Genomic DNA, 25,703 nt, shown 5'->3' with positions numbered 1-25,703 from the left:
AATAATGTGGGGGGGAAGAGGGAAGAAAATTTTTAACATCCACTGACTGCAACGATGTGCATCACGATCTGAGGCATTTTACTAAATAGTGGGCAAAATGTATCCCACAGTATGCCTCTAAAAGATATGTGGAAAAGATATCCACGTTGCCTGTCGAGTATTTCATCCGAATACTACATCGACTGGGACGAATAGAGACCCTGCCAATTGGTGACAAAACGCCCATTCTGACGACGCGAGAATTGCCCCAAACCCGCACCAAAAGTCTTCGAGAGACAATATGACCTTTTCTGGTAAGGTCAGGTCCTCTTTACGACTGGGGCAGCGGAGAGCCTCAACCATGGTATGCTTTGTGCTTTTTGACGGCCGGTTTTCTATGGGTCCAGGTTGTTTTCTGTCAGGTTCTGCCTGTCCTGCCTGGTAGAATACCAGTAGCAGTGTATAACCCGTATGAATACGTCCCAAGACGTAAGCTGAAGAACGATACCGAGTAAGGGTCCTTACCTATACATACAGACCGAGATCGTACTTACATGGCGCTAGCTGGGATTTGGCTTAGTGCAAAACAGAAGAGCGGGCCCGATTGTAGTGTAAATAAACGACTCCACATTTAACCCCAAAGCTCTAGAAAAAGAAAGATTATTACTCAGCGGTCAAGTTCAGCCTTGTGCCGAATCATATGTTGTTGCTGTTCCCCTTTGGAAGGGGGTGAAGTAACTAACTAATATGTGGAATTTGTCAATCGAGATATTGTCATCCGGAATGAATATCTTGTGCCATCCAATTCCCGTGGTCGGTCGCTCAATGGCAAATCGCGTTTTGAAGACACTACTACTAAGGGACGGGATGCATCGATAACTCCGTTCCTCGGGGCGCGTTCTGTATTCCCTCTTTTAGACCCATGTCGTCATTGAGTCTCGCGTCCCACGTTTCGGGTCTCCGGCCTGCCTGTTCTGGAATCCGGAGTTACGAGCAGCACAGGATGGAGATTATTGGCCCATCGTGATGCTTTCATTAAACGTCCAATTGCTAGGGGAGTAAGTACGTACTAACTAGTGTTTGCAGCTAATAATCTCGCCCCGGGGCTTCAATAATAACCGTGATATAACAATGGAGCTACTCCTATATTCATCTCTCCTAAAAAAAGGAGTTGGGATAATCCGCTTCGCTTCTATACTTGTTCTGGGTTTAATCTCCTGGCAGGACCGGGAGATCAGACATCCGATGAATTGATGCCGTCCGGCCTGAACAAGCCACGTTTCCCTTCAGCTCTCATCTCCACGCCTCAGGCACACGCTCGCGCGACCACCTCCTTCCGGCAGGTTAAAGGGGGAGGGGGAAAGGGGACAATCTCAAAATATGACATAAACTCGAAATTGAAAGTCTTACCCGCGGGAGCTTGGCGTGGATTGTGATGAAAAGCCCTTTACGCGTGATGATTCGACGATCGCGTAGGGAGCCCATCGCGCGCTTATTGCCAATCTGGCGTGTCTCTTCAATGGGCGTTCTCCGGATAACCCTGGTCCAGAAACTAGAGAAAGCTTTGCATCTGCATCCCGCTTGCCGTGCCTCGAGACTTTTTTTTGCCACTAGTCCGGGGAAGGATTACGGGTTTAGTACCCATTCTTTGGTGCCGCTTTTGGGTGTGCAGCAATAGTTCACACTGGCTAAGGTGCCTTTCTTGCATTTTGGTTTCTGTGCCCTGCTATCCCTGTCTAATCCCAGAAGCATAATATATGAAACTGCCCGCAATTGGGCTCGCGGTTTGCATGAACCTGGTCGGAATGTTATTAGGTTCAGCTGGCACGCCTGGACCGCCCCCATCAGCCACCTCCTGAACCGGAGAATGAGTGATGCCTGGTCTTAAACCAACGATACCTGGCGTGCGCTGTCATTGCCGTCTCTGCGCCGACGGTCGCCATGTCCGCCAGGGCTACCACCATGCTGTGTTGCGCATACCTGCATTCACGTTTCAAACCAGCGTGTCGATACCCCGTACAGTGGCCAGAAAAAGATAGCTTAGTTTGCACCAATTGAGGGCCCCTTTTTGATTGATTAGGCGCAGCGAAGATCACATTGCGTGATGATTTCAGCCGGAGGTGAAATTGGCGCCGTCCGTTCTATATTTGCGTCTTGGCTATCTATAAGATGCATATTAAAAGGTCTGACAGTGCATTTTCTCATACCTTAGGAGTATCAAACCCATACCAAAAGGACAGGGAAACTTCACCTGCGACTTGGCATTGTGTTTGGGACTACAGTCTACTCTCCTGATTGAAGAAAGGTATGCATTCTCATCGCGATATCGTGTATATTTAGCAAGACTGTCACTTCTTCCCCTGCTGCATGCTGCGCGGTGGTTGTTATATCCGAGCGCTTCGACGGAGTAACCCCAGGAGATCGTCTAAGACCCAATGGACCCGTAAGCAGCCCCGCCAATCAATGATTATATTCATTCGACTCTTTGGCTCCGGAAATTGTCCCCCTTCTTATCCGACGCTATTTGCATTATGTAGGTTTCGCTCGATTCGTGATATGTGGTTCTGAATATTAGAGAAGGCAACGCGACTTGACGATCAGTCGGCTCCGATCTCATGGGTTTCGCAGTCAATCGCGCACTCGTTACTTGGCTTCTCAAATGCTAATCTCCCGGGCGAGTCTCCTGAGGAGATGATCCAAGTGTGTGTCTTAGTTGTGTGTTTGGTGCGGCTCCTTCCAAGTCAGCGCGGCACAAAGTGTGTGCCTATCAGTGAACCCCGCACATCCCAATTATCAAATCAAACTGTCGAACCGAACTTGGAACTGAGCCACGCATCCTGGTTCAGCTGAAGGTGGAAGATGAATCCGCCAAAGATATTCTGAGCGATCCATCTGGGTCCACTAATATTCCTTGCTGCTGAGCCTGCTGGGGCTCAGTTCCATACGCCGCAAGAACTTGGACGGAAGCGTCCTATCCGCATATACCCCTTTGCTCACCCTCCATACTGTACAAGCCAAGGGACGGACGGCATATCTCCCCTTTACCTTTACACAGTACATTCATTTAGTCTCTCCACACCTGCACATGAGCTCTGACATCTTGAATACCACGGAATTTCGCCCCCTTGGGTGGGGAGCGATGCCTGCAACATCGGCTTAGTCGCATCCTATCAGCTCTCTAGGACTCCGAACCGGGCCCTGCTAGCCTTTAAAGTACGAACCGCGTTCCGGCAATGATGGCCCAGGCTGCTCTGACGTGGCAATCCCTTGATCTCGAATCAACCTATGGACATCCTAGGACATGCAAGTGTCTTGTCAGTGATACGACATCTTCATGCAGCAAAACTCGCTTCTCTGTGTTCAAATATCCGATGGATGTCCTGATAGCCAGTCATTAAGCCGTTTCAAACCCCGCTTGCATATGGCCAGTACAATCCATTTGTTCGACATCCTTTCCCCCATTCTGACTGCATTCACAAGAATCCACTAATCAGGCTGTCTGCTTTTCAGCATGTGTCGCGCAGAGTTGGTCCGACCAAACAAACCATCCTGGTCCTAGTCAGGACTTGTTTGTTATCTTGCTCAAAGCTTGGTATGGTCAAGTCCTCGAAAGCAACCGTTGGTTCACAGCATTTGTTCTCATCCGGTGTGTTGGCGTTGCTTATCAGTACAAGCTGACGCCTCTCCGAGATGGAGGGTATGTCGAATGACTAGGCCATTCTGGCCAGAAAGGTGAATGCTAGACAAGCGCACTCTCATGCAGTAGTGGACGAACATTTCAGTCCGTTATTGCCATTGTTGGAATACTTGCTATGGCATATCCGGTAGGTGAGTTTTTGCAGTTGATACCAGTAGTACAGAGAAGGTTGGACCATCTATGTCCATGTCGCACATGGAAAAAGGCTCCCTAATAACTGCGCTGGACGAAGAGCAGATCAATCATCGTAGTATCTTTGTAGTCTCTTGGCCCTTGTCCAACCTAGATTGGTCTTCAATATCTGTAGATATCAGTCTTTGCCGCCTCGGCTTATTGAATAGGAAAATCTCAACGACACCATGTCCCACAACCATGATAGCCAGCCAATACAACTAATATTCACATTCATAATTCATGAAATCCACATCGAATCAATCTGTATTTCTTATCTCAGCAATGAGCATTTACGATGCTCGACGGCGACCACAGCCCGCAACAAATCACGTGACAGCAGAGCCGGTGGGACCTCCGCGGCGCGCTAAAAATTGTATCAAAAAAGATCCGGAAAAAAAGCTGAAGAGTCGCCAGCACCATCCAATCGAGCCACCGCGCCTGTGCCAACCATATCACGAACCGTTTTTATCGACCGGAATGATTGTTTAACGGTCGGCTCTACAAGCTGAGCCGGGTAGAATCCTATAATCGCCAAACGGGGATCTACTTTTTCCACACGCCGTATCATCAAGAAAACGAAGCTCTTCCAATCTCCAAAAAGAAACCAAGACATTATCACCACCACCAAAAGCCCATCATGGATATCCACCGTTGCCGTTTCGTTCCCTACAACCCTCAGGCGATCAATGCGCTTGCTTTCTCCCACCCTCCCTCCGCGGAACTCGCAGGACGAGGTGTCCCTACGCTCCGACTCGCAATCGGTCGCGCCAACGGCGATATCGAGATCTGGAATCCCCTGCGCGGCGCCTGGTTCCAAGAGACAGTTCTCCGAGGAGGAAAAGACAGAAGCATTGAGGGGCTGGCATGGACGCTTGACCCTCCTGAGCCTGGTCCGGATGGGTCAAAGCTGCCTGGACGTCTGCGCCTCTTCAGTATCGGATACTCGAGTGCCGTGACGGAGTGGGATATCGAACAGGGTCGTCCGCTGCGCCATTCGAGCGGAAACTATGGCGAGATCTGGTGTTTGGCTGCTCAGCCCAGGTGGCAGGCGACGCGGGGTAAGGATGGCAAAATGTTGCCTCCGGCGGAGGGAGAGTTCACGGGCCAGCATCTGGCTGCGGGTTGCGCCGACGGATCGATTGTTATCTTGTCCACGGCGGATAATGATCTGAAGTATCTGCGTACTATGCGCCCGTCTACGAAGAGGTCCAGAGTGCTTAGCGTGACTTTCCAGAACCGTTATACCCTTGTCGCGGGATATGCGGATAGTTCGATTCGGTTGTACGATATTCGGAGTGGTCAGCTTCTGCGCACGATATCCCTGGGTAAGGGACCTGCTGGGGGAACGAAGGAGTTGCTTGTCTGGTCGGTTAAGTGTCTGCCTGATGGGACGATTGTCTCGGGTGACTCGGCTGGTGAAATTCGCTTCTGGGATGCTAAGAACTATGCCCTTATTCAGCGTCTGCAGGGCCATTTGGCGGATACGTTGGATATCGCTGTGAGCGCGAAGGGTGATACTGTTGTCAGTGGTGGTGCCGATCAGAGGACGGTCGTGTATAGGAAGAAGGAGGGTGAGAAGGGTGACAAGAAGGCTAGATGGACTGAGGTCATGCATCGTCGCTACCACACTCACGATGTGAAGACCTTCGCTGTGTACGAGACCAGGGATATCAGTATCGCCGTGTCTGGAGGTGAGATTCATCGTGCTACGGTATATGCGATTGCCTGTGGACTAACAATGACTAGGACCTGACGCTGCACCGGTTGTCCTGCCCCTGCGCGAATTCGGAAAGGAGCACCACAGAAAGCTCTCCAGCTTGCCCCAAATACCCCAACTTGCATCTTCCCCTGCGTCTAGGCTCGTGATGAGTTTCTGGGATAGGGAGGTCAGTATCTGGCGTTTGCACCGTGGTCCTGCGACGCACGAGAATGCCGATGGTCAGCGTCATCGCTTGGTCGGCAAGGTTCTCATCCAGGTAAGAAACATAGTGAATCAGTTGCAATACGGCCTATATCTAACGACTTGCAACAGGGCGAAGAAAACATCACATCTGCTATGCTCTCCGCAGACGGAAAGATCCTCGTCGTTGCCACGATATCCACCATCAAGCTGTTCTCCGTGCGCCGCCGCAAGGGCGATGAGAAGGGAACTCTCCGCATACAGAAGTTGGACGTGCCGAAGGCTCTTGCGGAGGACGGTGCTCGGGTCGTGACTGTCGCTCCCAACGGCCAGTGGGTTTGCGTTGTTCGTCCCAACAGTGCTATGTACCTGGCTCGCATCAAGCCGGCCTCCACCGCGCAAGAGAAGCCTCACATTCACGCCCAGCTCGTCAAGCTGAACAGAGCTACTCGTCACACTCGATTCGAGAAGGCCTCGCACGGTACCTTGGGCGAGTACGAGAGATCAGTGCGATGCGTCGTATTCTCCGACGACAGCAAGGTCCTGGCATCCGGTGATCTCTCCGGCTGTGTCGATACCTGGGCGCTCCAGAACGCAGAGGATACCCCCAAGAAGCGCAACAATGCCGCCGGCTCAGACGACGAATCTTCCGATGACGAAGACCAGCCCGTGATCGAGGGTGAGCGCTGGACCCATGCCGCCGGAGAGTCCCCCATCCCCCGTCTCAAGTCCGGAGTTGTCCTCCTGTCCTTCCGCCCCCCCAACCCATCCAAGACGAAACTCCTCCTAAACGGAGTCGCAAAGGGCGAGCACCGCCTGATGGCCCTCACAAGCGAGCACCAGCTCGTAGAGTTCGACGCCGTCGAAGGCAAGCTATCCGACTGGTCCCGGAGAAACCCGAAGGCCTTCCTCCCCGAAGAGTTCCGCGGCGTCAAAGACCGCGCCATGGGCTGTGTCTGGGACCTATCCGCCGCCCGCGAACGCCTATGGCTCTACGGCACCTCCTGGCTGTGGATGTTCGACCTCAACCAGGACTTCCCCTCCCCCGAGGAACTGAACGCCTCCGCAGACAACCACGAAGACGAGAACGCCTCCACACAAACCTCCAAGAAATCCGCCGCGCAAAAGCGCAAACGCAACCCCTTCGAGGAGGAAGAGAACGCCCGCAAGAAGCCCAACAGCGGTGCCGGTGACAGGATACCCCTCGCCCAGTCCGACCTGTTCTTCGCAGCCAAGATGCGCAAGATCGTCGGCAGCGACGAAGGCCAAGGCGAGTGGATGTCCCTGGACAAGGAACGTCCTCGCGCCCCCGACGCCGACGATGAAGCATACGACTACGACGAAGCATACACGGCCAACAACGACGTCGCTCTGGCCCGTCTCCGCAGAGAAAGACAATTCATCGAAACCAGCACCCCCCTGAAACGCGTCTCCATCGGTGGAAAGCAGGATAAACTCCTCCTCGGTGGTGACGTCGAAAGCCCCTCCGCCCAGAAACAACTCGTCCCTGCTTCAGCCGACTCCAAATCCAACCAGCAGCAGCAGCAGTCCTCCCGCCGCTGGTGGCACACCTACAAGTACCGTGATCTCTTGGGTATCGTGCCCCTGGGCTCGGATGATGCCGATGATGTCGAAGGTGATAGCGACAATCATTTCTTGGAGGTCGCTGTCGTCGAAAGACCCATGTGGGATGTCGATTTGCCGGGTCGTTATGTCCGGGACTACGCTTAGGCGAGTCGTCATTATTCATATTTATTTCATTTACTTTCTTTTTCTTTTTATTATTACAATGTCCATTTCTTCCAATTTATATTAGATATTCTTCCTTGTCTTGGCGAGCATGATAGGTCTTTTTTTTACAAATCAGAATTAGATTAAAAGTTGTTATTCTTGATATTACTTTTGAAGTAGCATGTAGATTGATTGATTGGTAACTGTTGATCATCAACAAATAGATATGTTAGACCTCGTGCTCTGCAGACCACCTAACCTATTTAGATATAAGTAACTCTGATTCCACATACGGACATCCCTCTAAGGGGTCTGTCGCCAACTTCGACAACAATCAGTCAATTAGTCAGTTGATCAAATATCCCGCGTATTAGTTACCTAAAATTGTCTGACAATACCAATCCCATTTAAGCATGAAGCATGCACAGTTTGCTGTGTTTGACAGTTTGATGAGGTTACTTTGTGAGATCACAGGAGAATCAAGATGACTACTATAGACTGGGCATGGGTATGATAGATGATGGTAGGTAGTATGCGTTCGGGTGTGGCATGTTTTCGGGTTGTGTGTATTTCTTTACTTCAACAAGGATGATTGGATTGTACTGGAAGTTGAGAAACTCGATTGCATTGGTGAGATGACTGTCAGTTGGGCCCTTTTCTCTTTGCTCCTTCGTATTTGTAGATGAGAGGGGCGGAAAAGGCTCGAAACCAGGAGAATAGTAAAGGATCAAGACAACGCCATGCATGTTCCCTGTAAATATCTACCACAACTATCGTGAAAATCGAACCATGTTCCATGTAGCATAGCATGAGCGTAAAGAAAACCGAAGCAACCCAGAACCTGCTGATCTGCGTTCAGGAGACAGCATACATATCGTGACGCATCAAAATCTTGTCTTGTCTCAGTGCCCGAAGGCGACGGGAGACTCCATAGAAAGTACAGAAAGTAAACATGTAACGAAAACGCCAATAAAAGAAGAAAAGTACATTGCAAACTCCCGTGACTTTCCCTCTTTGGCTTGTGGTCGTGATTTTCAAGTCAAACTTCTTTCTTCATGCAATAAATTTGCGGCCGCTAGGTGAGACTCCATAACCGTAAGCCGGTTTATAAACTGTCTATTGGGCGATCCGATATGAAATCGTCTCATGGCAGGCCTATCATGATGTTGATCGATTCCGGGTGGCGAGAGATATAACGGACCTGGCACATCCCGTGTCTGTTGCATCTGCAGAGTATATAGTCGTGCGAATCAACTTCGCGGCGCTGTGAAATGAGTTTCGGAAGCTGGCACCCGAGAGATGCGTATATCGACGGGCAACGGAAAGTGTAGCGCAGCATCCGTTTGCTGCTGACGGTATGCTAGCCCCACCAGTTTATTATAGGTCGCACTATCGAGTGGACGGGATGTTGGACGCTGACCAGCCATGGCAGGCTCAGGTCCAGGTCCTTGGTGGTGACATATGGGCGGACGGCGATTGCTTGGCATGTAATTACCAAGACCTCTAGTAACTTTGCGCAGAGACAGGTGCAGGCTGCATTCATTAGCATCGAACAAGCAAAGATGAACGCCAAGTTGAAGAGTAAAATCGTCATCCCAAGTACAAGCGTCTGGGCAGCGTTACACAAGGGAGTTGCGCTGTGACCTGGCAAGAGAAGATGGCTAAGCAAGGGACAACTTACAGGACTGCTGAGCATGCTGTTCCGCTTGTTCCGGCCCTTCTTAATATGGTTCTTCAGTGCGGTGGAATCCAGCGGTTTGAGCAGCTCAAAACTACACAACAATTCACCTGAAACCGACATGATGGCACCCCAGTTATCGAATTCACCACAATACTATTATGAATAGTGGTTAGCAAAATAAATCATCGGGCTGCAGATACGTTAGAACGGTGTCTGGAAGCACTTACATTAGGTGCAGAAAAGACGGTAACGAGAATTCGATCCTGGTAGAACTCATAGCCGTCCTCGACGACCATGTGCGCTCTGCAGACCAAGTCGAAATCATGCCGTTGCAAGAAGTCCATGATGACCTTCTTACCGAAGCAATAACTCACTCCGCGCTCGTTCGGCTCCCAGTCCTCTTCCATATCCGCAGGGTCGCTCCACAAAAGATCATTCAGCAAACCGTAGTCCGGTACATCGGTCGGACGTGCGATTCCTCGAATGTCATCCATATGGGAGAGGCTAGGAGACAAACCACCATGGACACAGAAGATCTTGCCAGCGACGATCGCAGCGATGGGGAGGCAGTTGAAGGTATCAACAAATGTCTTCCAGATCTTGATGTTGCAACGCCGTTTACATTCATCATAGAACCCATAAACGCGGGTTACGTTGGCACACTCGTGGTTGCCACGTAGAAGGAAGAAGTTCTCCGGGTATTTCAGCTTATAGCAAAGCAGGAGAAGAATCGTTTCCAGACTCTGCTTTCCACGATCCACATAATCACCCAAGAACAGATAGTTTGAAGCAGGAGGGAACCCGCACATCTCAAAGAGCCTGATAAGATCCGTATATTGACCATGAACATCTCCGACGATCTTGACAGGGGCAGACAGCTCCAGCAGAGCCGGCTGAGAGAGGAACAATTCCCGTGCCGCGGTACAGATCGCCGTGATCTCTGCATTCTTCAAGCAAACGGTTTTAGTGACCTTCGTCGAGTAACCGGCGTCGAGAAGCCGCGAAATCATGTCGTCCAAGTCAATAGACTTCAGAGCGCCCATTCCCATACCTGGCGAGCTAGCTGCCTCGAGCGGAGTGTTCATTATATAGTCCAGAATGGGGTTGAGTTGATTGTCCTTTTTGATGAGGATAGATTCACCCACGGCCTGCGAGGATGGGCCCACGGGAGCAACACCAGTGGGAGGAGCGTCCGACACAAGGTCAACCTCGCCGCTTTGTTGCATAGCACTCACATCTTGATGTCCTCGCTTCAAACTGCTCGACAAGGAAGGGGATGGGGGAGGCTCGGGGGCATCAGGGTTCGCACCCGGATCCTCGGCGGTAGGAGACTGTGTACTCAGGTTGGTAGAGCTGCGTCGACTCGCTGCCGACTTGATCGAGCCAGCATCCGACCTGTCAGTCTGGCTCTCCGTTTGTGACAGCGCGGACGTCGATGCGCGGGGACTGTCACTGCTACGGATTTTCGAGCGGATCGAGCCCCGAAGAGAACGGAGCGATTCTTTGGTATCCGACCGAGAGAAAGATGGATACGACTGCAAAGAGTCGCCCGGGCTGGAGTTGCCCTTGGAATGCGACTGACCCATTACTGCAGGGTGAAATATCTGCCAAGCTCGATCTCGGACGTCTATACAAGCGATATACGTTCAAAGTGTGAACACCAAGCCCTGCGGTGCGTCGGAATGCTGAGAGTCGTCTTGGCTGCTGCCTAGTCCCGAGAGGTTTGGTCCAGATATAAAGGAGACAAATCTTCCACAACGGTATGGGCAGGAAAAAGACCAGTCCTCGATCGCGAAAGTTGGCGGTGACGGAGATGCAACGAAGCAATAAACGGGGGCTAGTTAGGACGAATATCAGTACAACGAGGGAACCAGTCCCGGGGAGGCGTTGCAGAGATTAAGAAGCGATTCGACAGATCGGTGATGTCGAAGAGTTATCGGAAGGAATGGATGGACATTGAGCGGAGGGATGAGAGAGCTTCACTATGGAAAGCCGCCGACAGCTAGTAGGGTGCTCGGAAGGGGAAGCTCCGATTCGCCGAAAAGAGCTCCTAGGGACGTGCGGATTAGACGAGGCTTGAGCAGGCAGCGACAGACGGAACACAAGATCACAAATACAAAGGGAGAAAATGATAAGGGAAAAAAAAAAATAAGAAAAAAAAAATATTGGAGTTAAGTTGAGGGTGGCATGTGTAGGGGAGATCTGTGAAAGCTAGAAGCTCTGGACGGAGAATTTGGGTAGATTCGGGGCTGTGGGAGGGGGAATAATAATAGAGTGTGGAATGGATGCGTCATTATGGGGTGGGAAAGAATGGAGATGAAACCAGACCGGACAGGAAGGGAAACTCACCCTCACCAGACTACTGGGGAGATTGAAGCACTAAAAGCTGACGAGAGACTGTGTAATGGAGGGAGAGGGGTTTGTCAAAGTTGGAGAATATTTGGAAAAGTCTAGTTGATCAAGGAAAAAAGAAAGGAAAAAAGGGGAGAGTAGGGAAAGTTGTAGTAAGTAAGTTGTAGCTTTGTTGGATGTCGCCTCAATAATCCCCCAGGCTGTCGTTTTTGGTCTCGATCCTGCAGCCAAAGCGGGTGTGGCATTTCCCGGAGGATCTGTCGGCCCGGCTGAAGCTTGGGCGGCTTGGGAGGCCTGAGGATGAAATAGAGCTGCCTAGAATCTCTTGGGTCACTGAAATGAGATAAAGAGATAGTTAGTTCAATAGATGTAGAGATAAATCGAGATTCGAATTTAAAGTGACCACTCCCTACCAGAAGTCTATTTAGTTTTTTCTTCTACTACCCAACTTGCCCTGCCTGTGCCCCGTTCTTCTTTATTTATATCACCACAGACTATAGGAAGAATGAGTAGTTGTGTGTCGACGAACAGAAAGGCTTACACGCCCCCTCCCCTCCTCCAACCGATGACCGAGCCACATTTCAGCCCCTCGTGACTACTATACATACAGTAAAAAGTTGACACCACGCTGCAGCACAGACACGTTCTCGTCTCTCCATCACACCCGTCTCTTTTCTTGGCTTCGTTCTCTTCAGGGCGTTATAGGTTCCTCGCGCTTGCAACCATGCATACAGATTTCAATCCAGTCTGGAAAACCGGTCGCACCACTTATCTTCGGATGATCACCGAATTGTCAGCCTCTCAGATGCTCCGAGCACTCCCGACAATTCCATGAGGGAATTCGTCGGCCTGCTCCATCATTGGTCGGTCCGGAACGCATGTAGTCATAGACTTCTGCCAGTTTAGATGAACTGCCGTCCCGCTGGTGTCGAGCCTACGACCCCTCCAACGCAGATTGGACGACGGATCATGAGGCGTAGAATAATGTGCTATGCAAGATACCTCTTAGTCACAACGATGGCAGGACGCAACTTCAGTCAGCAGCAGGTCCAAACTCTACCCCACTGCAGGAACACCGCCATTTCCATCCCCAACCCCAGCTCAGCCTGGTCATGATCATGGCTTCTGCTGCCAAGCCCCCTCTACTGCGCCAAGCACCAACGACTTATGTCCGATCTTTTCTCCTAGCCACGTTGTGGTGGGCATGTTTTGGGTGATGTGCCTTGGCCTGCGTTGCAGTCTAGCTGATGCGGGTAAAGGTTTCCAACCATGGCATGTGTGACACTGAATGGGATTACTGCGCAGGTGAATATGCAGAGTCCGCCTTTTTGACTCGGCGCTAATAGGTGCATTTGTCCAGTCGATTTCAGTACCTCCCCGATGACAATCATTGGTCACCCTATGACCGCCCGCACCCAATCCTTAATATGAGGAAGCCGGGACCGAGCGGTGCAACAGCTTTTCGTGATGTTCGTAGCGCAACTTGGTAGACGGGATTATAAAGCAAACGGCGTAACCGCCAGTTTCATTCTACTTCTTCAGGGACTCCCGCGCGCGAATCTGCTGCGGGGTTTCCTCCAACTCAATTTTCGTAATATGTTGGCCAGGAACGACCACAAGACCGATAAATCGACTCGTCATATCCATCTTGACGCTCTGGGCGTCGACTGCGCTACCGGCGGCTGAATCATGCGTACCCGTGGCGGCGTCTCGAACAGTAGATGGGGAAGGAAAGCGGTATTCGTAGGTGCTGGCAAGGATGATATTTCGTGCCTAATGCGGCCAAAACAAGTCAGCAGGCGCTAGTTTATTTTCTTTCTCGTATTCTTGGTTTTCATATCCCTCCGAGCTATCCAAACAGAAAAAAGGTGTTGAAACGGGAACTCATAACAGAAAGCACCTACCGCATCCGTACACTTGAAGGTACCCACGAAAATGCGCGTATCTGTCGCGTGCACTCGTAACGTCCGACCGATCAATGAGTCCAGATATTGGACTGCTTGGTTTCCGTCCATTGTGCCCTTTCCTGTTCTTTCCAATCGATTGACGTAAGGCAACCTGCCTAGCCACACCTTCACTTTTAAGCGGGGTGGGGTTTGACCACTAGAAGAAAGAAATCTAGCGGTCTAGACTATTCTGCGTTGTCCCAAGGCGAGGCGGGAAAATCAATCAAGGGGCGAGATTGGGGAGTCTCTTATAGCCAGCTGAACTCAAACGCCTAGTCAGACTGGACGGATTCCGGTTGGTTGTCGGGGAGAGAAAGATGGTCACCGGGTCGCGACAAAGAGATCCGCTGGAGACCTCAGGCATTCTTGTCGCATGTGACGTTCCGCAATCGGGCACGCTATAACAACGGCTCTTCATGATGGATTTCGCTTCATCTTAAGGAAGAGGTCTTTTCAGGATTTGAGAGAGAAATATATAATAGCACCAGTATAATCTTTTCGGCTTGTTTACCCATAAGTATTATGTGAATTTATTGTTTGCATCGCTCAATATACTATTGCATAACGATCCTCAACATATCTAACAGACTATATACATCGTTTCGTCTGTGACTCCGCACCTCGGCCGCCAAAGTAGCTAGAATTGATTCGAGCTCAACTCGAGTATCCTGGCAGCCGTTTCGGGCAAGAGAAGCAGGTTCCGGGCTGCTTTGATTCATATCTCCAACAAGGGAGACATGCAGATACATGGACAGTGCAACGTATGTCAAGTGACAGTGTCGTGACGCTACCAATATGACCAGCACATTGATCCGCGCGGTTATAATATTAAGATAAAGTAAATCAAGGTATCATCGCTGAAAGGACTAATGTCGTTGGTATCGCACGCGATGGGTGTAATGCACCCCAGACATGACCGAGCACTCGTCATGCCCAACCAAGCCCTCCGAATGGTCTCCGAGGCTCTTGGACTGACTCGTTGGTTACTGAGTCCATGTCCATATCGCTGCCTGTCAGCTGCGAAGGTGGGCTACTCGTACCCCATCCCGTCGAAGTAACTGGCGAGGACAAATTGAAGGTATGCGATTGAAAGGGAGTTGTTTGCAGTGGTATAGCATTGTTCGATGGTTGATCCAGCTTGTTCAAGCGGTTGTGAGCGGGTGTAGATTGGGAAGGGCGGAAGAATTTGAGCAATGTCTGCTGGCGAGGGTCGACGATCTCAGATGATGGTACAGGTTCTGGCTCAGTTGCCTCGTCCTCGTCTGTGGAAGGAGTAGGAGCTTGGTGTTGTTGTTGTTGCTGAGCCGTAAAAAGCCATCGCATTGTATTTTCTACTGTATGTGAGACAATTGCTTTCGGATAGAACGGTGCGAATCTTTCAGAACATACCATAGACTACTTCGTCATCCGGGCGATCGTTTCTGAAGCGCTTGCGGGTGCGACTGTGGAGGTGCTTTGGGGAGTCATCTGCCACGAATGATCGTCCTGACATCACAGGAGCAGGATTGGGCGATGTGAGACTGGGGACCGAGGCCTTGCGCTTGAGGGACATGGTGTGAGGCAGAGAAGGTTCAGATCAGATCTCTGGTGTCGCGTGCGAATATTGAAGAGTTTATTTTTCGGTGGAACAATGCAGAGAACTCTTATGAGAGGACAATGTGAAAAATTGATCGTGCAGAAAAGTTTAATCACGAACAATGGGTAACTGTGCAGGCTGATATATAGAGTCGTTGGCTATAACAGGGCTGGGGAGTAGCCTTTTCCAGTGTGGTTGGGAGAAGGATACCGGCGCGTCGGGTCACGGGAGAAGCGTGAGCAAGACCGCGTTCCAATACACAAAATATGCGCTATTCCGATTCGGGGTAAATTGATCCGTCCATACCAGTGATGGCAGGCGATAAAAGATAGCAGATAACAGAACCTTGGATCCCGCCATAATACTGTACGAGTAGCTAATTACGAGCTACTCCGTAGTAATTTACTTACTATTCTCTCATATGAAAGACTACATAGTATATGGTTCCAGACAGGCATTCCGCTTCGGGATTTAGCTGTATCGGTATCTACTCCAAACTCACAGGCACAAACGACCACGGCGCTGACAATCTAGTTCAACAAGGCCGGAAACTACTCCGGTTCTGCATGACCTCATGCTGGGTATTAGCTCCATCCTGAAGAGTGTCTATGATCGGCATGCTACCCTCGATGCTGCTTTGTGTCTTGAGAGCTTGGACCCGGCTGCATTCTTCGTTGCGGAACCCGCAATGACGAGAGTTCCGCCTTCCCCGCTTCTGCCTTATCAAGCTGCCACCGACTGTTGTTCATCGTCATCCTCACTCTTCACTTCAACTTTGCCCCAGTCATACCTATATATACTGCATATACATACCATCGAAGCGTCTCTCTAATAACAGACCCTTCAGCTAATAGCAAGTCAAGCGGCTCAACATGGATGCTCGGGAAGATAGTCATGCTGGTTCATGGTACTCCGACGATAAATCCACCTTGTCCTATCAACTGGATCACTGGTTGCAAGAGGTACCGGATGAAATCGAGGGCATCGGCAAACTACCTGTGCCTGGTGCACGAATGATCATTGCGCCGTATGTATCGGAAAGCTAATTTGCATGTTGTTTCTGACACTCTGATCTATTCTCAGACACGCAGGCTATGCATACTCCGGACGATGTGCCGCTTTTGCCTACAAGGCCCTGGACCTGTCACAGGCGTGAGTGATAGCCCTCTAGCCTCACCCTCGCTGTTTACTAAAGTAAATAAATGTATAGTAAACGAATCTTTGTTGTCGGACCATCGCATCACCATTACTTCACAACGCTTGCCCTTCCTGAGTTCACTTCATACCATACCCCGCTCTCTGACGACCCTCTACCGCTTGATACCGAGTTCATTGCCAAGCTACGTTCAACCAAAGCAGTGTCACGAAATGGGCTAGAATTGCAATTCACCACCATGTCCCGCTCCGTGGACGAAGCTGAGCACAGTATCGAACTGCACCTACCTTACATCCACCGTCTCCTACAACGCCAGCGGCCGAACCAGCCAACATCCCAATATCCGCCGCTGGTACCTATATTAGTGGGTGCTGTTACTGAGTCGACCGAGAAGGCTTTCGGAACCTTGCTTGCTCCGTATATTGATGATCCAGAGAATGCTTTTGTCATCAGCTCCGATTTCTGTCATTGGGGGCAGCGGTTCCGTTACACGTACTACAGCCCCCAGGCTCCTAACCCTGGGCCCAGCATCCCCGTTTCCGCTCCAGGCCTCCCTCAACCCGGGATTGATGACGATAGTGTAACCGATCAGATGGAGGTGGTGTCTACTGGTCGCTCCTTGAAATCGCGGGAACGTATTAGGAGCCGAGAACCACCAATTCACGAGAGTATCTCGGCAGTTGACATTGCGACCATGGCAGCTATTGCCACCGGAGAGTACGCACGTTTCTCAGCGATACTCAAGAATACAGGGAACACTGTGTGTGGCCGTCACCCCATCGGCGTGATAATGGCTGGTATTGAAGATATTAGAAAGAATGAAGGGGAGAAGGGCAGATTTCGCTTCATCCGATATGACCGCAGTTCAAATGTGATAGAGGTCGACGATAGCTCTGTGAGCTACGTTTCTGCCTTTACCGTGCTCTAGGTTAGCACATGCTCACTGCAAACTGAGAAATCAGAGGAATTGTCATCTGTATCCAATCCTTGCTCGGGACTGTGAATAGCCGCGTGTCTTCAGGCTCTCTAGTATTGTGTAGGAATCATTTTACAGCTACTGCCATTCAATATGTCTTTCGGATATCTTCGCCTTCACCCTCCGCGAGAAAGCGGCCTGCTTATCCCCACAGCAGCATTTCCCGACCAAGGAATGAAACCCTTGAGAGATTGAGATCACCGGTCCTGCGGCCAGGGAAGGGTAGCATAGAGGTAGTATTGCTAAGATGGCCACTCTTCACTCTTGTTGGGCCATTGGTTAATGCCCAATCAACGAGGTTGAAGCTCAAAGAGTCTACTTACTATACCCGCCATGACTGGCAAGACGACATGGTACTCCCGGAGAGGCTTCAGCAGGCGTCGACAAGGACAAACGAGCGATGGAAGATCATTGTCACATGGGCTCCCGATGGAAGCAAAGAAGGTTCGCTGTTACACGGCAATGGAGGGGGTTGGATTAAGGTAACTCGGCCACTCCGGGGCAATAACCCCAAAGAGACTGGAGAAAAAGCCTCATGCCTGCCGTTTCTTGCTCACTGCATGGTGCCGGTTTGCGGCGGGGCTACATATGGTCCGATTGTCTGGTGATAGGATCGCGTGGCTGACCTGCCTGCCCGGTTACCCCGCAGCTTTGCGCGATGGTCTGCCGGGGATGGAGGAAAAAGCAAGTCGAAACCCTTCATGCATGATGCAGTGTTCAAAAGGTTGCATTGGGCTGAAGGGGATGTTTGACATTGGTACGCTGGGGCTGGTGTTGACTGCAGCCGTTAGCCAGTGACACTCTCCAACGACACCCTTAGTCGTGCGACTGCGGAGGTTTGGCACCACCCAATCGATGAAGATGAGCTTAAATTGAAGTCCTACATCTCGTAGATTTCCTAACCAATCCGCAGTCAGAAGTGGCTTTCTGACCCGTGCGGTCTCTCGGATACTTCCGCAGCTTGAGCCAGATTCCTCAAGGTTTTTTTCCAAACATTTGCGCCTTCAGGGCTCCAATGGTGTTCCTGTTTTGTCTTGGGATTGGACCCCTACGGTGATGCTCTTCACTCTCATTCGATTCTAGTTTGATCACTTCTGGCGATCTGTTGACTCTATTGTTCCCGTGGCGTGGCCAACGTCGGAATGTGCCTTCTGTGCCCGGGTGGATAGATCCAGTCCCTGTCACCGTTTCCAAAGTCTAGGTCGTAAGACAGTCGGAGACAAATTGCAAGGACGGCGGAGATTGCCAAATGTTGTCACACACGCACACCGGGGCGCAGATGGTTGTTGGTTCAGGCCCCATGATGCCACAGGTTGAGGTGTGTCGGTATTTGCCGGCATACAGACGACTCAAGGCGACTATAAAAGGCGTCAATGGAAGCTGTTTCACTTCTATCAACTCAAAATCAGAGACCTGAAGTTTCAATCCAACAGGTAAGGCAAGTATTTGAGTCTTTCCGGAGATAGTCTGCTGAAACAGAGGGTTGACTAGCATCTTTGTTGCGAGACGACAAAGAGCTGCATCTAAGAACTATATCATCTGCACTGCCCACGCTCGTTCTTCGCGTGTTTCCGTGGTCAGTCTTTCCTTGATTGCAGATCTAGAGCCGCTTGAGGCGTCTGCTTTGTCCCTTCTTTATCTCTTTTGCGTTCTGTTGGCTTAGTCTCGATCACTTGTTGATATTTCGAAGATGAAGTTTTTCAAGTTACCCGTTCTGGCCCTGGCTGGGCTTTTTACCGCGGCGAGCTGTGCTCCCACGGGCCAGAATACTACTGTTCCGGTCAATGGCACTACTGAAGCGTCGACTGATCGACTGGTCTTTTGCCATTTCATGGTAAGCATCCCATTGGATGTGATATGGCTGGGCTTCACTAACTGATTAGATCGGCATTACTAGCAACCGACAGAGCGCTGCAGACTATGATGATGACATGAAACGTGCAAAATCCCTGGGCATTGATGCCTTTGCGTTGAATATTGGGGTTGATCCCTACACTGACACGCAGCTCAACTTTGCGTACGAATCGGCCGCACGCAATGACATGAAAGTCTTCATTTCCTTCGACTTCAACTGGTACAATACCGGACAGGCATCTACTGTTGGACAAAAGATCAGGCAGTACGGAAGCCTGCCGGCTCAACTCAAAGTCGACGGCAAGGTCTTCGCATCCTCGTTCGCGGGAGATGGTCTCGACATCAACCAGATGCAGTCCGCCGCCGGCACTGAAGTATTCTTCGCACCGAACTTCCATCCTGGCCAGGGAAATTTTGGCAACATCCAGGGAGCATTGAACTGGATGGCCTGGGATAACAATGGCGATAACAAGGCACCAAGCGCTGGTCGCAACGTGACTGTTGCTGATGGCGATAAAGCATACGTCAATGCTTTGAATGGAAAGCCTTACATTGCCCGTATGTATCCCTCTGTGTTGTCGATGTGTAGAATCAGTCTTGCTAATGATATACAGCTGCTTCTGGATGGTTCTTTACGCACTTCGGTGGTGAGGTATCCTACAGCAAGAACTGGGCGTTCCCCTCGGATCTGTTGTGGTACAACCGCTGGTTCGAGATTCTGAACCTTGCACCTCGGTTTGTGGAAATTGTTACCTGGAATGACTACGGCGAGTCGCACTACATCGCACCGCTGGCCTCACCACACACCGATGATGGTGCATCCAAATGGGTCATGGACATGTAAGTTTCCCGCCGTCTTCACAGCCAACAAGACAATACTGACCAGCGATTCAGGCCCCACGACGGTTGGCTCCAGATGTCGAAGCCCTTCATCGCTGCATACAAGAACGGCGAAAAGTCACCCGACAAGTACATCACCGAAGAGAAGTTGATCTACTGGTACCGGCCTACTCCAAGGAACATCAACTGCGACAGCACTGATACTACCATGGACGGCAGTCCCAACAACTCCTCCGGTAACTTCTTCCGCGGACGCCCTAACGGATGGGAGTCCTTGCAGGATTCAGTCTTCGTTGTCTCCTTGCTCAAGTCTCCCGGCACGATTCAAGTGGCCTCGGGACAAAACAGCCAGAAGTTCGATGCACCAGCCGGCGCCAGTGCCTTCACTGTGCCCATGGGCGTGGGACAGCAGAAATTCGCTCTCGTCCGCGACGGCAAGACAGTGCTCAGCGACACCAGCCTGAAGGACATCGTCAACACGTGCATCTGCGGGATCTACAACTTCAATGCGTACGTCGGCACGGTGCCGGCTCCGCCCACCATTGACAAGCTGGGCCCAGCTGGTCTGTCGGCCCTTCAGCAGGGCTTGCGCGTGGCGTGTCCGACCAACACACTGGGCCTGGGGTCAGTTGCGTCGGCTACGCCTATCCCGACGCCCTCTCCTGCATGAGCCATTACTTGGAAGGGAAACTAAGCTAAGATTATGTATCTTAACGTAAACGTATGGCCTGTACTTGATCTCCTTTGTCACACACTCATTCATTCAACGGAGAGAGAGACTCGCTCAACCTGGAAGAATCCACCCTTTCATTCAATCAATGCATTACTCCCTCCACCAATCTCCATACTCTATAAACCAATTCCCAAGTCCACCAGTAAACCAGTAACCCACCCCAACCTAAGCACCACACCTCCCAAACCACCTCCTCCTCAACCACTCCCCCCTAACCACCCCCGAAATCTCCGCCCCAGGACACAACAAATCAAACCCATAAAACGCCCCGGGTCAAACACGCACCTCACACTACCCCATCCCTCAACAACCTCCTCGCAAACTCCACCCCCTCATCCCTCAACGTATCCGTACTCCCCACATCCAAATAAACCCCCTTAGGCATCCCCTCCTCCTCACCCCCCAGCCACTCCGCCCTCCCAAGCACCGAATACTCACTCACAACCCCCTTCACTCGACTCCTACTCCTCTCCTCCCAAAGTAACGCCCTCCACGCCCTCTCGTTATCATTCCGATCCCAGACCCCTATCCCCTCGAACTTCACTGCAGACGCCGAGTCGTTCCGATCATCCAGCATCGGACTGAATAGCATGGGCCCTGGGTTCCTCTCCCGGAGAAGCAGGGCTACTTAGTCCCGCTGCGAGACATCCGCCTGCGGAGACACCAGTGACGGTTTTTTGTTCTGGTCGATGCCGAGGGTGGGGGCGTGCGTGTAGAGCTAGAGGAAGCCGGTGTAGGTGTCTTCTAGGGGGATTAGAATTGGGTGCGTGGGTGCGAGGGCGGTATTCGATGGAGGTGAGGATTGTGGGTGGGTGGGAGGGGTTCGTGAGGAAGGGGAAGGGGGAAGGTTTGTAGGTTTGTGAAGTGAAGCGGTTGCCAGTTGTGAGGTCGCCGCTGTGGATGTGGTAGAGTGTTTGGGAGGGGGGTAGTGGGTTGGGTTGCGTCGGAAGATGGAGATGGTTAGGGTTGTGGATGGGGAGGAGGGCGGGCCGGGGATGGTGTGTTCTTCGTGGGTTAGGGCCGGGGGAAGGATGTCGGTGATGGTGAGGATGCTGGGTAGGTTGGGGATGGTGAGGGATAGTTCAGGGTCGAAGGGGAGAGGGGGGCAGGTGGGGGGGGTGGGGGGATGGTAATGGTGGTGAGGTTGAAGAAGTGTTTTGGATGAGGGTTGTCCTGCTTGCTGGGAGGGATTGGGTTGGTTGCTGTAGTGGAGGTTGTATAGGTCTTGCTGCGGTGGTGAGACTACTCATGCAGTAGTTGGGTATATGGATCTACTACTAGAAAAGTGATATGGTCGATGTGAGGAGATTTATCATATTAAGAACCATCTGGACTAAGCCATACTCAAATATTATTGTCTGTATACTACTTGGCTATCGTTGCGACTCGAGCCGTGTCTTAGCTACTCCCTCGCTCCTACAACTCACGAGCTAACCCTCCTTGCAATTATCGTACAACCGTTCCTAATCACAGATGCTTGTAGTCAGTGGCATCTATTGCCTCTTTGCTACACTGCATTGCTAGCTACATTATAGTTGCAGAGTATTGCCCGTTATAGCCGGTTGCTGCATCGCTAGCAGAGTATAACCACGTAGAATTATTTGCTGCTAACCGGCTAGTATTGCTAGCTTAGAAGAGAATATAGAGTTATCACACAAAGCTGCTTACTAGCCAATTGTGCAGCTGAATAGAAGATGCATCGAAAGAGCCAGCATAAGTCATGCGCACTCATGCTAGGCCTTGCCCGTCTGAGATTACTAGTGCTGCACGAGCAATTCTTCATCATCTACCATAATCTCTCTTCTTCATCTATCATCTTGAATCTCATTAGTTGATTGACTGGTCTTCATATGTGTTCATGATTTGTCTCTACAGTGTCAAGCTATTCCTCTCCGTAATGGAACTGGCGGCTCGCTAAACGGAGAAAGCGATTACTGAAACCTCTCAAGAGACACATCATGACTTCTGCTGTGGCTAAAAAGACGAATGGTTTCATGGTCTCGGCCAATTTGGTGATGATGAAATCAATATTCCATCACGACCAAGCTCCTGTTCTTCGCCCTTGGCCTCGACCTCGCCTCTTCCTCGTCAGACTGTTTGGTGCTCGCGTCGAGGGGTGCTTTTATATGTTGCTTGATTATATAAGAAACCCATCTGATGTATATGAAATCATTGCTGACAGATATAGCTCCCTAGCTGTTTCCATCTATCAAAAGAGCAAGTGCCATCAAACCGGTATCATGAACCTTCCGATGACTTGGTTTTATTGTCGCTTCCGTCTCAGTTGGTATATTGACGTCCGTGACCGGCTACTACGTCCTGTTAAACTATCTGGCGGGTGTCTTCATGTCCATTGACATCCGGCTTCCGAGATATTGAGGCCGACTCGAGACCCCCAAGTGGATTGGCTATCAGGTGATCCTCGGACTGCGTGTGGGATTCGCTCTGCAATCGGAATTTGGCCAAGTCAGACAGTGCTCCCCTGGCAGTATTGCTTTGGGCACTTCGATCATCATGTCCTTCGAGAAATCTGTAGAGGCAACGGTGGCCTCCGTAGCGACAAACTATCACGGACCAGCTAGTCCGGAACCTCGCGAGCGGAGTACCTTCTATTGACCCAGGGACGGTGATCAACGCTGGTGCCACGGATCTCGTAAGTCATGTGCCGGTGGAACTGTACCATTCGGTCATTGTCGCGTATAACAGAGTCGTAACACATCCACATTGTGTTGGGGTTGCAATGGCGTGCTGCAGTGTGTTAGGGGCGGTTCTTTTGGTGTGGGTGCATATTAAGGGGGAGAAATGATGGACGGGGCTACGGCAGGATGTAGCATATCTCCAGATGAATATATAGAGAGATATATCGACTAAAGTAAACGAGTATAGAAGGACAAATGTTTAATCATTCAATGCGGGGAAACATATCCATGGTACAATAGTAAAGATCCAGACCGGGAGAGATACTTGTATACGGGGTGGACCTCGGGCCAGCGCAGCCCGACCAGTCCCTAAACGTCGGAAGGAAAGACGCCCTGCGTTGGACAGAGAGATAGTGGCTGCCTGATGACCTGGCGGGCTGTCATACTATTTGCAAGTAACTCCGCCTGATCTGTGCCAGCGGAAACAGTTTCTCAGACTCCGACTGTCTCCGGCACAGCTTATCGGAGAGACTCGAGGGACTTATCGTGGTTTATCTCCCGCCGGCGCATTTAAACCACCGCCAGCCCCTGACCAAATAGTTCGCTGCATCTCACCGACTTTCTCGGATCTACTTTGCTTATGACCTGTTCTAACCGGCACAATGATCTTCTCCGGTGAGGCTGTCTTTTGTTGATATCTGCCACCCCCAACAGTGTCTCTCTTCCTCGCCATGGATCTGTTCGGTTAAGCCTGGCGCTTACTGTCGGTTTCCCCTCTCCATCGCCTACTGTTGTCCTTCACCCCGGATCTCGCGTGATCGATTTCCATTTCCTACCTCACGTTGATCTGTGTCTCTCAGATCATTGCGCATACTTGTGACCCATCTCGACTCTTACTTTGACACCATGGCTTGTTGACGGGTTGATCCCGCCTTGTGCTTATACTTGTGCTTCATTGATTGTTTTCCATCTCGTTCTTTGTCCACGTGCCATATCACGACGCCCGACGCCATGGCGCGCACCAAGCAGGGTGTGTTTTCTTGGGAGGATGTGTTGGCGCATCGTTACCAGAGTACGTATATCCCAGTTACCAGTCATTCTCCACATTCTGGTAACACACTAACCACCCATCGCTCACCAGACAACAAACCCTCCGGGCTCCCCAGGTCACGTCGATACAGCGCCGTTCAAAGCCAACGGATGTCCTCTAAACCCGACACCAGAACAGAATGGGCCATCCAGTCGCAAAGCGCCTTACTGGCCAGGCTATCTCCCGAGCTGCGACTCATGATCTGGGAGATGGTCCTGGGTGGCATGCGCATCCACATCGTACAGCGTCAGAACCGGCGAATGGGACATATAGTCTGTCCTCAGACCAGCGCATGCGACATTTGTCGCGGTGGACTTCCAGGCATGAAAGTGTCGGCCGGTCTGCTGGCGCTGTCGATGACATGTAAACAGATGTAAGTCTTTTTCTACATCTACTACGTAGCTTAATATACTGATATCATGCTCAGCTACTGCGAGTCTATCTATATGCTCTACTCGCTCAACACCTTTGAATTCAGCAATACCTGGTCGCTGACATACCTGCGACCCACCATCCCGGCCGACTTCTGGGACGCCATCCGCGAAGTCGAGCTCCGCTGGGCGTTCCCGGGCCACTGGCTCCCCTGCAAGGACCCCGTCAAGTCGGTCTACTTCTCCGCTGGCCGGCAGCAGTGGGTCGAGACCTGTCTGGCTCTCACGCACATGCAGGGCTTGCAGGCATTTACGCTGCAGCTGAGCGGGAGCTGGTTCTGTGAGCCGGTGGAAAAGATCCCGGTGTTCTTGGAACCGCTGCGGGAGCTGCATCTGCGACAGCGATGGAAGTTGCAGCTGCCGAGGCAGCCATATTATGTAAAGGAGATTCGGAATATTGATGGGGACTTGAGGAAACGAGGAATTGAGTGTGTGGTGAGGGTGGTTTAGCATGTCCTTTTATAGCGTAATAGCGTGCAGGCGATATATTTATACCCTAATAGTTGATGAATTGTTTAATGGATGGAATTGAGTGATTTGGAATATATTAAGATGAACACCTGCTTGGCACAGTAGGCCACTATATATATCACACTCTGCTACTACTTCACAACATATATATCACACCCGACATAGGACTACTAGTAATAGTTATGTAACGAGAGACCCCTGAAACTACTACCCCTAGTTAATACTAATTATCTTCACACCCAACTCGATCACATATCCTAAGCTAACTGTCATCATTCCTACCTTCTACAACTTATTATTACCAACCCAAACAACCACTACTACTACAGAGTACATCCATACATCCATCCCCCAAAACAAACACAGAACACAACACAACAAACTAGCACATCAACATTCCCACCCATCACCGCAGAAACCCCTTCCCCCCAAGATACCCACCCACTCACTCACCCACCCAGTAATCACCTAATCCAG

The 25,703-nt window shown here is 50.9% G+C and overlaps 7 protein-coding genes across 7 annotated transcripts; 4 read left to right on the top strand and 3 right to left on the bottom strand.

The window, feature by feature from the left end:
- Nucleotides 1-4,487: 4,487 nt before the first annotated feature.
- ura7 (small subunit rRNA maturation protein UTP4) lies at nucleotides 4,488-7,481 on the top strand (the record flags this gene model as incomplete). Its single annotated transcript, XM_035502566.1, has 3 exons — nucleotides 4,488-5,541; nucleotides 5,597-5,826; nucleotides 5,883-7,481. The coding sequence occupies 3 exons, from the start codon at nucleotides 4,488-4,490 to the stop codon at nucleotides 7,479-7,481; spliced, it is 2,883 nt and encodes a 960-aa protein (XP_035358459.1).
- A 1,503-nt stretch (nucleotides 7,482-8,984) lies between these two features.
- On the bottom strand, nucleotides 8,985-10,748 carry phzA (putative serine/threonine protein phosphatase; the record flags this gene model as incomplete). The annotated part of the gene is made up of 3 exons (XM_035502565.1): nucleotides 8,985-9,014; nucleotides 9,163-9,315; nucleotides 9,390-10,748. The coding sequence occupies 3 exons, from the start codon at nucleotides 10,746-10,748 to the stop codon at nucleotides 8,985-8,987; spliced, it is 1,542 nt and encodes a 513-aa protein (XP_035358458.1).
- A 2,296-nt stretch (nucleotides 10,749-13,044) lies between these two features.
- AtWU_07455 (LSM domain-containing protein) lies at nucleotides 13,045-13,529 on the bottom strand (the record flags this gene model as incomplete). The annotated part of the gene is made up of 2 exons (XM_035502564.1): nucleotides 13,045-13,287; nucleotides 13,419-13,529. 2 exons carry the CDS (start codon nucleotides 13,527-13,529, stop codon nucleotides 13,045-13,047), a joined length of 354 nt encoding a protein of 117 aa, XP_035358457.1.
- An 858-nt stretch (nucleotides 13,530-14,387) lies between these two features.
- On the bottom strand, nucleotides 14,388-15,012 carry AtWU_07454 (N-alpha-acetyltransferase 38-B, NatC auxiliary subunit; the record flags this gene model as incomplete). The annotated part of the gene is made up of 2 exons (XM_035502563.1): nucleotides 14,388-14,791; nucleotides 14,850-15,012. 2 exons carry the CDS (start codon nucleotides 15,010-15,012, stop codon nucleotides 14,388-14,390), a joined length of 567 nt encoding a protein of 188 aa, XP_035358456.1.
- An 896-nt stretch (nucleotides 15,013-15,908) lies between these two features.
- AtWU_07453 (protein MEMO1) lies at nucleotides 15,909-17,120 on the top strand (the record flags this gene model as incomplete). The annotated part of the gene is made up of 3 exons (XM_035502562.1): nucleotides 15,909-16,063; nucleotides 16,120-16,188; nucleotides 16,247-17,120. The coding sequence occupies 3 exons, from the start codon at nucleotides 15,909-15,911 to the stop codon at nucleotides 17,118-17,120; spliced, it is 1,098 nt and encodes a 365-aa protein (XP_035358455.1).
- A 1,738-nt stretch (nucleotides 17,121-18,858) lies between these two features.
- On the top strand, nucleotides 18,859-20,532 carry AtWU_07452 (glycoside hydrolase family 71 protein; the record flags this gene model as incomplete). Its single annotated transcript, XM_035502561.1, has 4 exons — nucleotides 18,859-19,002; nucleotides 19,052-19,580; nucleotides 19,637-19,862; nucleotides 19,917-20,532. 4 exons carry the CDS (start codon nucleotides 18,859-18,861, stop codon nucleotides 20,530-20,532), a joined length of 1,515 nt encoding a protein of 504 aa, XP_035358454.1.
- A 3,713-nt stretch (nucleotides 20,533-24,245) lies between these two features.
- On the top strand, nucleotides 24,246-25,205 carry AtWU_07451 (uncharacterized protein; the record flags this gene model as incomplete). Its single annotated transcript, XM_035502560.1, has 3 exons — nucleotides 24,246-24,306; nucleotides 24,376-24,697; nucleotides 24,752-25,205. The coding sequence occupies 3 exons, from the start codon at nucleotides 24,246-24,248 to the stop codon at nucleotides 25,203-25,205; spliced, it is 837 nt and encodes a 278-aa protein (XP_035358453.1).
- Nucleotides 25,206-25,703: the final 498 nt, after the last annotated feature.

The sequence above is a fragment of the Aspergillus tubingensis genome, assembly GCF_013340325.1.
Source record: "Aspergillus tubingensis WU-2223L DNA, scaffold_8, whole genome shotgun sequence".
Classification (NCBI taxonomy): domain Eukaryota; kingdom Fungi; phylum Ascomycota; class Eurotiomycetes; order Eurotiales; family Aspergillaceae; genus Aspergillus; species Aspergillus tubingensis.
Note: the sequence above shows the minus strand (reverse complement) of the source record. Positions and strands in the feature narration are given on the sequence as shown.